Source organism: Physeter macrocephalus, chromosome 16, assembly GCF_002837175.3.
Source record: "Physeter macrocephalus isolate SW-GA chromosome 16, ASM283717v5, whole genome shotgun sequence".
NCBI classification, from domain to species: domain Eukaryota; kingdom Metazoa; phylum Chordata; class Mammalia; order Artiodactyla; family Physeteridae; genus Physeter; species Physeter macrocephalus.
This window is the reverse complement of record NC_041229.1, coordinates 103,583,443-103,596,071: the sequence shown is the minus strand read 5'-3', so window position 1 is coordinate 103,596,071 and position 12,629 is coordinate 103,583,443. Positions and strand designations below refer to the sequence as shown.

The 12,629-nt window shown below is 44.0% G+C and overlaps 1 protein-coding gene across 6 annotated transcripts in view; it reads right to left on the bottom strand.

Annotated features, from left to right (window-relative positions):
* The window catches only part of KDM2A (lysine demethylase 2A), a 106,794-nt gene that overhangs the window by 11,434 nt on the left and 82,731 nt on the right, over positions 1–12,629 (bottom strand). For all 6 annotated transcript variants that reach the window (XM_007109546.4, XM_024133109.3, XM_007109549.4 and 3 more), the window contains 4 exons: positions 11,824–12,218; positions 2,618–2,701; positions 901–1,170; positions 228–359 (listed from right to left, as the gene is read on the bottom strand). In XM_007109546.4, the coding sequence (XP_007109608.1) occupies positions 228–359; positions 901–1,170; positions 2,618–2,701; positions 11,824–12,218 (881 nt within the window). The remainder of the gene's footprint in view (positions 1–227; positions 360–900; positions 1,171–2,617; positions 2,702–11,823; positions 12,219–12,629) is intronic.

The window sequence follows — 12,629 nt, the reverse complement described above, 5'->3', positions numbered from 1 at the left end:
ACTATTTTGTGTACCGGTTTATCCTCAGGGTCTAGCACAGTGCCTGACATTGAATACAGACACTGAATCAAGAGCAGATGTTAGACCACTACATGACCCACAGCTGATGGCCCAGGAGGGATGCTGGCAGCCTCTCATGACAGATGTTCCACTTTCCTCTGCTCCATTCAGTATCTTTAGAAATTCTATAAGCCGAGACCTCATGGGCCCCTTAGGCCTCTCCTCACCTGGAGGCAGCCCGGATGAACAATCTCGTTGCAGACACAGCATTCCATGAGTTTCTTCTCAAAGTCCTGCGTCTCCTCATTTTGATCCACCTCGCCACAGAGGGAACACGTGACTGAGTGAGGCAGTCTGGGCTACAAGAGGACAAAGACAGAAACCAAGAAAAGAGCAGGCTTAGATCCTTATCATTTCAGCTTCCCTTTAACCGAAGATGGACGATTTGGTTCCTGTAATTCTCTAGTAAACACTCAGAGAGCACAGAGACCGGGTGGTGAGAAGAGAGGTTTGGCAGGAAGAATGGCTAAGGAAGAAAGTGGGGAGAGTCAACTAGCTGAGGGCAAGAGACCAAAAGAGATCAGTTTATTTTCAGTTGGCCTGTCCTTGGCCTCTCAGGTCCTTCCTTTCTAATCCACTTAAAGAGGGGACAGACAGCAGTGATTTGCCCTTCAAATGCTGGTCCCTCATTTGAAAATTGGCTAAGGCTGAAAGATTAAATTCGATTATTTTAAATATTAGATATCTTCCTTCTAAACCCAGAGAAAAAAGGGACAAAATGAAGAAAGCCATAAAGAGAGCAAAACCTTGTCTTCCCAACTCTGAAGTCTACACTATGTGTATTTCAGTCCCCTGGTACCACCCCCCTCCCCCATATTCTTTACCCAGCAGATCACTCACTGCCAAGCACTGCCGGAGAACACAGGACTGCTTCATGCGACCAGGGCCCCCAAACTTCTTCATGTCCCTGCAGTAGTGGCAGACACCACACTCTCCTTGCACACAGGCTTTGCATTTTCGACATCGCACTCGTCTCCGCCTGGCTCCTGACACTATGGGGGAGGCAGCAGCCGGCCTCACAGGTGTTAACCGTGGAGCTGGTTTCATAGTGTGAGGCTTTGTGATGGGGATGGTAGGAACCCGCACCTTTGGCCGGGTCGGGAATTTAAGCTAGAAAGAGAAAGCGGTGAGGTCAAACATATCAGGTAGCTTTAAGGACTGGAGGGGGTAGAACATTATACGGCTTGGCAAACTATGGCCAGAGGGAAAACCGCCCACTGCCTGTTTTTGTAAATAAAATTTTATTGGAACAAAACCATGCTCCTTTGTTTATGTTTTGTCCATGGACGTTTTCAAGCGCAGTGGCAGAACTGAGAAGCTGCAGCAGACTGTATGGCCTGCAAAACCTAAAAAAATTGTCTTTATTTATTATATTTATTACCTACATATTATCTTTACGGAAAAAGTGTGCCAATCCTTTCAGACTACTTCAGCCCCATTCCTCTCACTCTGCTGAGCTGCCCTTCCCTGAAGCTTTCTATGTACCAAAGTCATTCCAGGGGCACTCTAATATTTCCTTATCCTGAATATTACTACTCAGAATACATTCCTGAAGAAGACAGTAAACTACTTGAGGGTGAGACGAGTCTTGTTCTTTATTATTCCAAATCCAACCCTGCAATCTGGTACACAGGAGACACTCCAATAATAGTTAAGGGTGGAATAAATCTCTAAGGTATATGTTTATAATTCTAGCACTTGTATTTTACCCTGCTGGTTATCTTTTCAAGAACAAGGGCTATGTCTTCCACTTCTTTAATTTCCCACTGTGCCTTAAGTACTGTTCTGACACAGAACACTCAACAGCCAGGGCCAGAAATGCTGTTTTGAGGCAGTCCCATGTGGCCATGCATGAGCCAAGTGGGACGACACTATTTAGGAAGGAGGAAGTGGTTCTTCAAAGACATCTTTTAGATACACACCTTTATATTCTGCCTAAATGTTCCTGGAATGTGATGGCTCTGCAAGTTTTAGCTGGGGAACCAAAGAAGGGCCTAATTGATTTGCCAGACTCACGACCAGGATCAGAATGCTATCACTGACCTTGACAAAGGACAATATGGGAAAAAACTATACAGGACCTGACTGAAGAGGCATGAAAATTCATAACTGACAATTTATTAACTAATGGATAACTGCTTTCCTCTCTTTTCAATTCAATACTGAAAAGTCCAAATTAAGGGGAACCTTGAGAGTGTGGTCTGACTCCAATATAGACACATTCTAGCCTTTTAAATGTGTATGCAATTATTTTAACTAGTTTTACATCAGATGTATGAAAATAATTGAGTCACTGGGCCAGAAGGATAGGAACTGATCCATTCTTGGCATCTGAACCTGGAGGCAGGTCTCCTAGCTTGACAGTTCTGTTAAGAGAGTCACCTCCAAAGACAGCCAATTATCCTGACTTAAGAGGCAAAACAGAACTGAGTAATGATGTTCTTTCAGTTTACACTAATGCAACCAAAGATGTCTGCCTCTAGTTGTTCTTTTTCTTCCAGGAACAGTAATGGTTAGCCAGCAAAATGTTTCAGCAGCCTGAAGAATAATTTCTTACCTTATCCCTTTTCGGCCACTGTACAATAGGGACTCCAGTGAGGGCTAACTTGGGATCACTGTTGGCAAGCTCCTCCAGCAAAATCTAAGGGTAAGATAGGAGAGAAGAGGGGAAAAAAGGACATAGTGAACAAAGAGCCAACCACTCCTAACAGCATCCAGACTTAGCCTCCGTCCCCCTAAGCACCAAGGTGAACGGCAGGCTGGAAACTGTCTACGTTTTCCCTTCATATAGAGAGAGACTCACTGCAAAACAAATCGAAGATGGAAAAGAACTCAAACGAGTGCAGTACTATCAAGACTTCAAATTTATCTTTGCTTCCAACCCCATACTTGTATACTTACTGTAACCACTTATGCTAATACTGTGACAAGTGTTGTCACACCGTTCTATATATGACAGTAAAACTTTACCTCACCCCATTACTCTTCTACACCAGTTAACGAGTATTATCATGTATTTAAATATTGCCTTCATTTTGCAGATGTTATTGGCAAAGTGGCAAAAAAAAAAAGGATTCGCTAATACTCAATTAATAATATGAACAGCAAAGGCTGATTACAGAAATCTCAATCTCACATCAATCTCTCTCTCTCTCTCTCTCTCACACACACACACACACACACACACACACACACACACACACAATCACACACAGAGTTTTTTGCCTTTATTCCCATAAAGGGGGGCAGGAACAACCTTAGGGGCAATAGTTCCCATGACTTTAGCCAATCTAGTTTGAATGACTTCAGGTACAATTCTACAGTAAGAAACTGCCACTCAAGTGAGTCACACTGGTTGAGTGTTATTTTGAAACAAATCTTTTATGTTTTAGACAGAAATTTCTGAGTCCCAAACCTTCTAGAAGAACGAAATCCCTCCTCATCTGACCTCATGAGCCCTAAAGCAATGGCAACTGCAAAAAAACACAAATCCAGAAGACAAGTTACACAATTTCTTTCTGGTTGCTTTAGGTGTATACAGGATATTAACTGTTTCAGGGAAAAGTAAACTTTGATCCTGGACAGGCCAGCATGCCTGAGCCATTTTTAATAATAATTCTCATAATCCTGTGGGGTCTGTGCCTAGAGCCCAGGACTTTTTGAAGCATGAGGCATTTCTCTACCAAGTTTTTTCATCCTTAACCTAAGGATCATGCTCCAAATCCAGAGTTGGGACTCAGAAAGACCCTTTAACTCATACCCATGAAGCTCCTCCACGATGATCCCCTTTGCCAAATCTCCAGATGCCTCTCACACTCCCCCAAACTGATTTCATGTGCAGACGTTTTATTTACTTCGAGTTGCTATGGCACCCTATTCTGGAGCCTCCTCTTAGCACCACACTGCGTGGGGGTGAAGAGGCGGGGTGCAGTGCCACGTGGGACTAGGTTCTGGTACGGGCTCCTAACCTCCCCAGGGTGAAAAATTCAGGTCCATTCAAAATGTGTGCTAGGGAGTGCACCGCTCCCCTCCCCCACTTCGCACCGCCGAGGAGTAGGACTCTGCCCATTTCCTCTGCCTGTGAGCACTGAGCTGTCCACAAACAGGGACTTTCCACTTTCAGCAAAACAGACTACACAGAAAGATTCGCAATTGTTTAAGAGTAGAAAAGGAACCTAACTATTCACCAAAAGCAGTCTACCTGCAAGACTTCTGTGGGGGACAGGGAAGGGTAGGTGGAGAAACTGTGTCTGTGTTGGGGTGCGGGGCGGGTGGAGGGGGCCAGCTGTTCACACATACACGACTCAGTTACTAGGGTCTGTGTGGGTGTGGAGGGAAATGCAGATTTCCTTCCAAGCCTTATTTCACCGGGGCCATACGACCAAGCACGTCCTGCCTTCATCAAAAAAGGCAGACTCCAGCTGAGGCCCTTCAAGAAACCATATAAAGAAGCCACCACCCTTCACCAGAGGGGGTTTGGGACAGGGAGCGGGGGTGGAGTGCGGAAAGGCTGACGCCTATCTAGGCTCCTGGCATTCGAGAGAATGTTCAAGCACAAGCCCACACCCGACACAGCCCAGGAAGGGGAAGAGAACCGCGGGCGCCTGAGTAGAGAAGGGGAAAAGATTCCCAAAAGCCAAACGACCCAATCTGAAAGCACATCCCACCAGGAGAGGGAACAAGTGCAGTGACGGCACAGCCAACACCTAAGCATTGTCCCGGACTCGCTCGGCAGGCAGTTCTTCTGCCTCTTCACCAAGACAAAGTCCCTACAGTTACATACACCCCGAACCAGAAAGGGTTTGCCGCCCGCCTGCCTGACCTTGCGTTTCTCGTCGCTCTGGAGCTGCCGAGGCTCTTGGTTGAAGTTTCCCCAGCGTCTTTGTTTTGCTTTCTGTATTGGAAGTTGTGCTGAAGGACTTAGGTTTTCTGCCTCTAGGAAAAATCCCAATTTACTTGAAAATTCTGAAATCTCCCAGAGCAGCTAAGGCAGGACAGTCGGGCTAACCCCTTCAGGTTACCCAGAGGGAGCGGCGTGCAGTGCTCTAAGCTCCTTCTTGAGCCCTTCAGCTCAGCCGCGGCTTCCTGTGACTGCGAACAATGCTGCTGCGTCACCCACATGCAGCTCCCAGAAATGCTTTGCAACGGAAGATGGCAGGAGGGGAGCCGAGCTCGAGTGAGCGAGCCAGCAGAGGGCCCAGCGTCCTGCGGCAGAGTCAGGAGGGGGTGTGCTGGGCAGGCGCTCTCTGCCCAGCGATTGGAGGAGAGCCGGCGGGGAGGTGAGCCGGCCACGCCCCGCCTTCTCCCTCCCACCGTCACCGTCACCGCAAGAGGAGAACCCAGGGCCGGCCCCCAGGGCTCTCGCTGGCTGACTTCGGAAGGCGCCAGCAAAGGCAAGGCTTTAACCCATTCCAAGTCTGGTCCCGAGTTCGTTCGTCCTTGCCTTGGTCCACACCCTTCCCCTAAGGGTCACCTCTTATGGTCACGGCCGGCCGGTGCTCTCACTGGCTGCACACACCGATCTCTCCCCACTCTCAGGCAGACAGCGAGTCGCCCGAAGTTCAGCCTCTGCAGCTGAGCCAGGCCCCGGAGCTGAGCTCCTCTGGAGTTACCTTCACTCCCTGAACAACCGGCCTGCTTCACCTGCCCCTCCCCCAGCCCAGAATCCAGAACCAGCACACGTTCCCAGAAAAACCTTCAGAAAGACACATTTCAACCAATACTGAGGTATTCAGTGCAATACGTCTGTTTAATATCAGCTACTTCCACAACAGATCCGGCCACTGCTCACCACCCGGGGAGGCTCCCACAGTGAGAGAACCGCCTGGGCAGCTCTGCTGGCAGTTCCCTCGTGACCAAATCAGACCAGCTGAGGCGCAATCTCAGGTCAGGGAGCTTTACTCTCCTACCTCGGAACCAGGCACAGGGAACCAGGGGAAGTGCAGCTGCCAACTCCACACCTGCCAGTCTCCTGGGACCCTGCCCCTGCCCCTTGGACTACCCCGCCCTCAGGACACCAGCACTCCCGCACATCTCCTATGCCTATGCCAGTCGTCTGTTCTGCCTGCCTCTTTCTTGATATTCCCTGGATGAAGCAGCCAGCCTCACATCCTGTCGGACACCTTCATGCCACTTCTGACAGCCACTCGAGTGACACGTGTCACCCACTCTCCACGCACCGATCCACGGTCAGGGTTAAGCTCAGACAGAATGAGCACTCTCTCAGGCTACAGTGTCCCATGTATTGGGGCCAGACTTACGGAATTTTTAGACTCTAATAAATGTAACTTGGTTTTTTTGGAAATGACAGAAGCTGCTTTGAAATAAACATCTCAGGCCACTGAGAACCTAGCTCTTAACCACTGGAAACATGCTTATTTATTCTAGCTTATTCCAGGACAGTTGTTTTAGTGAGTTTCTGGTGCAGTCAATGGCCTAATAGGCTCTCTGGGGCCTGGGGCTTTGGATGCCAGGCTCTGCATATTTTAATTTTTACAGTAGTTTACCAAGGAAAAGGAGGGACTTTCATGCTCTTCTGTGGAGCTCTTCCTGGAAATGTTTGAATGGTCATTCTAATCCTAAACCTCATTTGCACTTTATCTTAAGACTCAGAGACCCTGTGTAATTAGTCTTAATCACTGGACTGCCTGGGAAGTCCCTAGCCTATTATGTTAGAAAAACTTTCCTTAACAGGTGTGAGAGGTCTTCTTGGAAAATGCTTGTTTTGGTCTTAGTGTTATCTAACCTAGAGGGATGATGAAGTATGCACAAATACTTGAGAAACAAGTTACTCCAAAACAAAACAAAACAAAACACAAGTTCAAGTTGTAGCAAGCAGAAATTCTAAAGGCCACCGGAAAAGGACAAAAACCAGACAGGGCACTAGGACACTCACTCCAGGTAAGTTTTCAAATCACACATTAAACAAGACCTAATTTTTTTCTCCTATTAATTCAGAATAAAAGATAGGCAACAAAGATGAGAATAAGAATATGACATTATATAATACAGGAATATAATGAAAATATTTTTAAAGAATTGTTTTTTTGGTTTTTTTTTTCTGTGGTACGTGGGCCTCTTATAATGAAAATATTTTTAAAGAATTGTTTTTTTGGTTTTTTTTTCCTGTGGTACGTGGGCCTCTCACTGTTGTGGCTTCCCCTGTTGCGGAGCATAGGCTCCGGACGCGCAGGCTCAGCGGCCATGGCTCACGGGCCCAGCCGCTCTGCGGCATCTGGGATCTTCGCGGACCGGGGCACGAACCCATGTCCCCTGCATCAGCAGGCGGACTCTCAACCACTGCACCACCAGGGAATTCCCAAGAATTGTATCTATTTTAACCTAACCTATATGCCTTGGAGCTGAGTTATTTAAAACTTTTCAGTCAGTAAGAATATATGAATTATTACAAATATCTTGTCAGTAAAAATTGCAAATGAAGTTTTATTTATACAAGTTCTTTTTTTCCTCCTCATCTGGCTTAATGGACTAAGTTCTAATTACACTGGGTCCTCTATCAGCTCTTCTCTTTATTAAAAGTGTCAGAATCACTCCCAAAGAAAGTGTCAGATGAAGGAAATTTCTGATTAGTGTTTCTGTATTTATTCACAACCATAACTCTCTGCTTCAGTCCCATCATACTCCTGGGATGGAGCTTAGTTTAGTGTAAATTTTTACATCACAGTTACAAAATAAAATGTTAGAATCTTAGATCAGAGCAGCAGTAGCCAATTGTACCACAAAGAAAAAAATTCAAATTTATAAACTGAGAGCTTTCATCATTTAGATACTGTTGTAGTAATCAATCTGTATCATCTAACAGGAAAGTTTATTAACTGGTAAATTAAAAAGACTGGCACCTCCTTCCCTTAGAACAGAATTGACCACCTGCCCCTCAGTGTCATGCCCAGCACCTGTAAACCTAGGAGGCACTTACTTTCTTAGCCCACTTAAAATGCCTGCTCCACCACTGGACTGTAAGCCCCCTGAGGGTTTGGTCCACAGTATGTTTGCATATTTATACCAACTGGTTCCTGGCAGAGAGTAGGCAGGCATTATTCACATTAGTGGAATAAGTGAATTTCATAGATTTGTAACAGTTAATTTTTTTCTGTAATAATGATACTGTTTATTAAGTACTTTACTAACATTATCATTAATTTTCACAACATCCCCACTGAGGTAGATGTTATTTTACAGAGGAGAAAACATGCTTTTATAGATCTAGTATCCTGCCCAAAAGTCACGTTTGCCAAGCTTATCAAAATGTTTTAGAGAAAATAGGAAAGTAGAAAAATATTCAATAACACTGAAATTGTTTCATTAAGTGAGCTGGGCAGCCAAATGTATTGATATATTAAATCTTCTTTATATAATACACACACACACACACACACACACACACACACACACACACACACATACATTAAGAGCTCCTTTATTACCAAAATAAACACAAACAGAACAGTAAAGTCTGATTAAAAATTCAGTCTTCCAGCTGACTCCCACCATCTTGCTATGACGCACTGTCAGCAGTTGATATGCCCCCCTCCAGCCCTGCTGCAATGCACATACAAACAAAGACACTTTTTCCTACATTAATGGGATTGCACTATACATGCTGCTCCAGGTCCTGCCTCTTTATTCAACATTTCTCAAGGACATGGCCTCTCAATTTTAGATTAGGAGCCAAGGTTACTCACACCCCTCCCAAATAGGACTTTACACATACATGCTCATTACTTTCCCCTGAACTCTGCCAATAAATCAACACTTTTTAATGCCTCATTTTTCATCTAATTCCCTTCAAACTCTATGATCTTTTTTCAACACTGTAGAACATTTTAGAATCTTCAAAGCCCTTTTACCACATCAGTAAAATTGACTTTTCTCCCAGGGAATAGGTAATTATGGATGTCTCGAGATATCCACCAATTTTCCTCTCATCTCTTCTCCTAGTTATATGTGAGAGTCATACAGGCTACAACAAGAAACAATCCCTCTCTGCAGGAAGGGTAAACTCTGGGCTTGCTTTTGTCCTTTGCTGCAGTGTAGCCTTCTATGCTACCACAGCACCAAGTTCTCTAGCACTGCAGTCTCCAGCTGTGCAGTGATTCGGCACCCACCCAACCCAATGCTTTTTTTCTTTTTGGTGATGCTTAGATTCTCAAAGTATTTAAGCCATAAACTCAGTGTTATCTAAAGCTCAGATTAAATATAACTGGTCAAATGTAGGAATAATCCATTTGATCTTAAGTGAAACTACCTGCAGAACTGGGTTCTAAATCTTTTGTCTTCTGTTATCAGCTACATTTTGACTATGGTATTGGGTAAACAAGAGAAGGGATAATTCAAACACTGTCAGTCTATGAAGTCATCCTACTGGGCCACTCCCTCCTCATGCTCTGGTCTCTATGCCACTCTGTCTTAGTGAGCAATGGCAGCCATATTTTCCATGATTCCTGATGAACAAGAAGCTCTCTCTAGACACTTTTCACAGTGTTAAGAGTTCTCTTTAAATGGCTCTTCTTAACTCATTCCCTTTCTTGCTGCCTCCTTTTACTCTGCTTAATATTTGACACAAATTTTTCTACATTTTCCCCTACCACTCTGCCTCTGCAAATATCCTTATTTAACTACATTAGTTAAGGGAGTTTGTGTATTATTGTCATGACACTTGACCTGTACAACTGGTTAGTGAATTATAATATGACTTCCTACAACTGGATTCAATGAAATCAAATCCATCTGTGGACATCCTTTAGGATTAAAAATATATTTTTCTTTTTCATGAATCAGAAATACAGATTCCCCAGGCCACAAAAACGTTAGTGAGAGATAAACTTACAAATCTTTCTTCTTAGGGTTGCTAAAGGCAATTATACAAGTTAATAAGTCGCCAAAGTCACGATTTAATGTTTCCTACATGCATCCATGATGGAATAGCTACATGAAAAAAGAAACTTCTGGGGAGTTCCCTGGTGGCCTAGTGGTTAGGATTCCAGGCTTCCACTGCCGTGACCTGGGGTCAATTACTGGTCAGCGAACTGAGATCGTGAAAGCCGCGCGGTGCAGCCAAAAAAAGAAGAAACTTCTGTAGAAAAAAAGATGATGTTACACTCAAACTCTCAGGAAAACATAATTATACACGTCCCATCACAATGGAAAAGAAAAAATGTAAGTGCCCTTTGTTCACTCAGGGGTGGAAAGTGAGTTTGGGAACTGGTTTGTGAGTCTGGAAAAGTAGGCTAAGTTTGTTTTGCTGCACATTAATCATTACAGATATAGGACCACACCCACCTGGAACTTTGTTATTTCCTCCCATAAATACAAGCCACAATAACCACCTGCCATCTAGAACAGCCTTATTAAACCAAACTATAAAACCAACTGTCCAGCTTCTATCACTATGGAGAGGACCAACTTCACTAGGGTACCACCCCTTTTAGTCTCTTAAAGTTTTTACCATTTCACTGATGCATAAACAGTAAGATATAATTAAAATGTCAATCGAAGAAAGAAAAAATTAAAAAATTTAAAAGTCTAGGTCCTATCCCAGTCTTTGTAATTCTTTCCTGAGGTATCTGGCAGAAGGTAGGGAGCACCTTAGCTGGTTGGTTAGTGGTGGCCAAGGGAAAACTTGAATCAGGAATCAGGAATGGAAAAGATGTACTGTGAGATATTTCGCCCATCTTCCTTAAGGTCACTAAAATTATTCCTTATAAATTCTTCTGTGGCTTAAAACAATCTACATGACAGGTTTGAAAAATAACAACTTACTACAAATGGTGAACTAGCTTTCTAATACACATACCCATGCCCTGCATCCAAGACATAATTCCAAACAGTGATTTAAAGACTTTTTGGTGTTCACATTAATGGTTACGTGTGTGTGTGTGTGTGTGTGTGTGTGTGTGTGTGTGTGTGTGTGTGTGTCCACGCCGGGTGGCATGTGGGATCTTAGTTCCCTGACCAGGGATCAAACCCATGTCCCCCTGCAGTGGCAGCGCAGAGTCTTAACCACTAGACCACCAGGGAAGTCCCCAATGTTTATGTATAAGGAAAGATTTAATAGAACTTTCTCCAGTTCAGACAGCTCAAATCTGGATTCCTTAAAAATAAGCTCATTTCTCTGAGACCAATATATGAGGGGTGGGCTGGGCTTGAAGATTATTAATGCTTGGAGACTTACTGAGAAAGAAGAAAAATATACAACAAGAAGAAACTTGATACAGCAATAGGATGAATTATGTTTAAAGTGACACATTTCTCAAAAGTTGCCCCAATATATTTAAGTCTTAATACTAGATAAATTTGAAGCTAAATATGTTAAACATGCTCAACATAACCCAACATTTCAATTTCTTTCCTCTAAATCTGCTTGGGGTAAGACTGCTAGAGATTGTTATTGGCCACTTTTGTTCTGAAATAGGCCTCTTTATCTTAGTGTAACTTAAGTTCAAAGTAACATTTCTTAAATACAAACATTTTCTCGGGCTCTTCCTTTTTTTAGGGTCAGCCTGAAATCAGCATTTTTAGGACTAGATTTAAGTCCTAACTGAACGTACAAATGTTAGTATTTTCATAACAGGGACCTAACCTCATTCTAGGAATTGAAACACTGTACAGCCCCCCCCCACCCCCACACACACTTCTTTCTCGCTGAACCAAGATTACCCAAAACTCCCAAATTTTCTCTCAGAATCCAGAAACTGAATGTCCCAGCCAGATCAACAGCTGTCATGCAAAATAACCAACCCTTACCTTTACGTCAGCAATGAGAGCATCTTCGTCTTCTATCCCTGTAGGGACACATTTCTTGTGCAGTGGCAGAGACTCCAATTTATCTACAAGGCAACGAAGGCCTTCAAGCTCAAAATGGGTCAGATGCACCTGTCGGTCCTTTCTGGGACTACACTGGGGATCCCATACTTGGCCATTGTGGGAGCCCCGGCTAGAGTCAGAGGATGAGTCCCCAGACAAAGTTTTCTTCAGACTTGGAAGACTTCGGCAGGTTTTGCCCAGTCCATCATAATCCAGGTTAACCCCATTGGCTACAGGGCTAGTGAGGACAGAACGCCTGCTGCTCAAGCGCCGGGGTTCTCGATCTACTGCTTCCTCATCCCCATTTCCAGACTCCAACCCATTTAACTCCAAATCTGCCAGTATGAAGAGAAAATGCAGTAAGAACATGACACATGGCCATGTGATCAACAAGAGAAATAGGTAGTATGGGAGGGGCCTTGAGGTTATAAATGACAAAGCTGTCACATTTTTAAAATGGTCTTCCCTATTCCAACCCATTTGTCCACTGCTGAAAACCATTTACAGGTAAAAATAGGATCCTGAGCTAGCAGGACAACTGAGGTAACAGTCAACTGGATTTTTAAAAGATTGGGAAGGGTGCAGTCTTTAAACTGTGTGCTAGAAATAAATTACCTATGAAAATAGCTGTAAATTAGTTTCAAGTTCAAAACTTAATTTGGGTATTACGGGATTTCATTATCTTTTTTTTTTTTTTTTTTTTTTGCGGTACGCGGGCCTCTCACTGCTGTGGCCTCTCCCGTTGC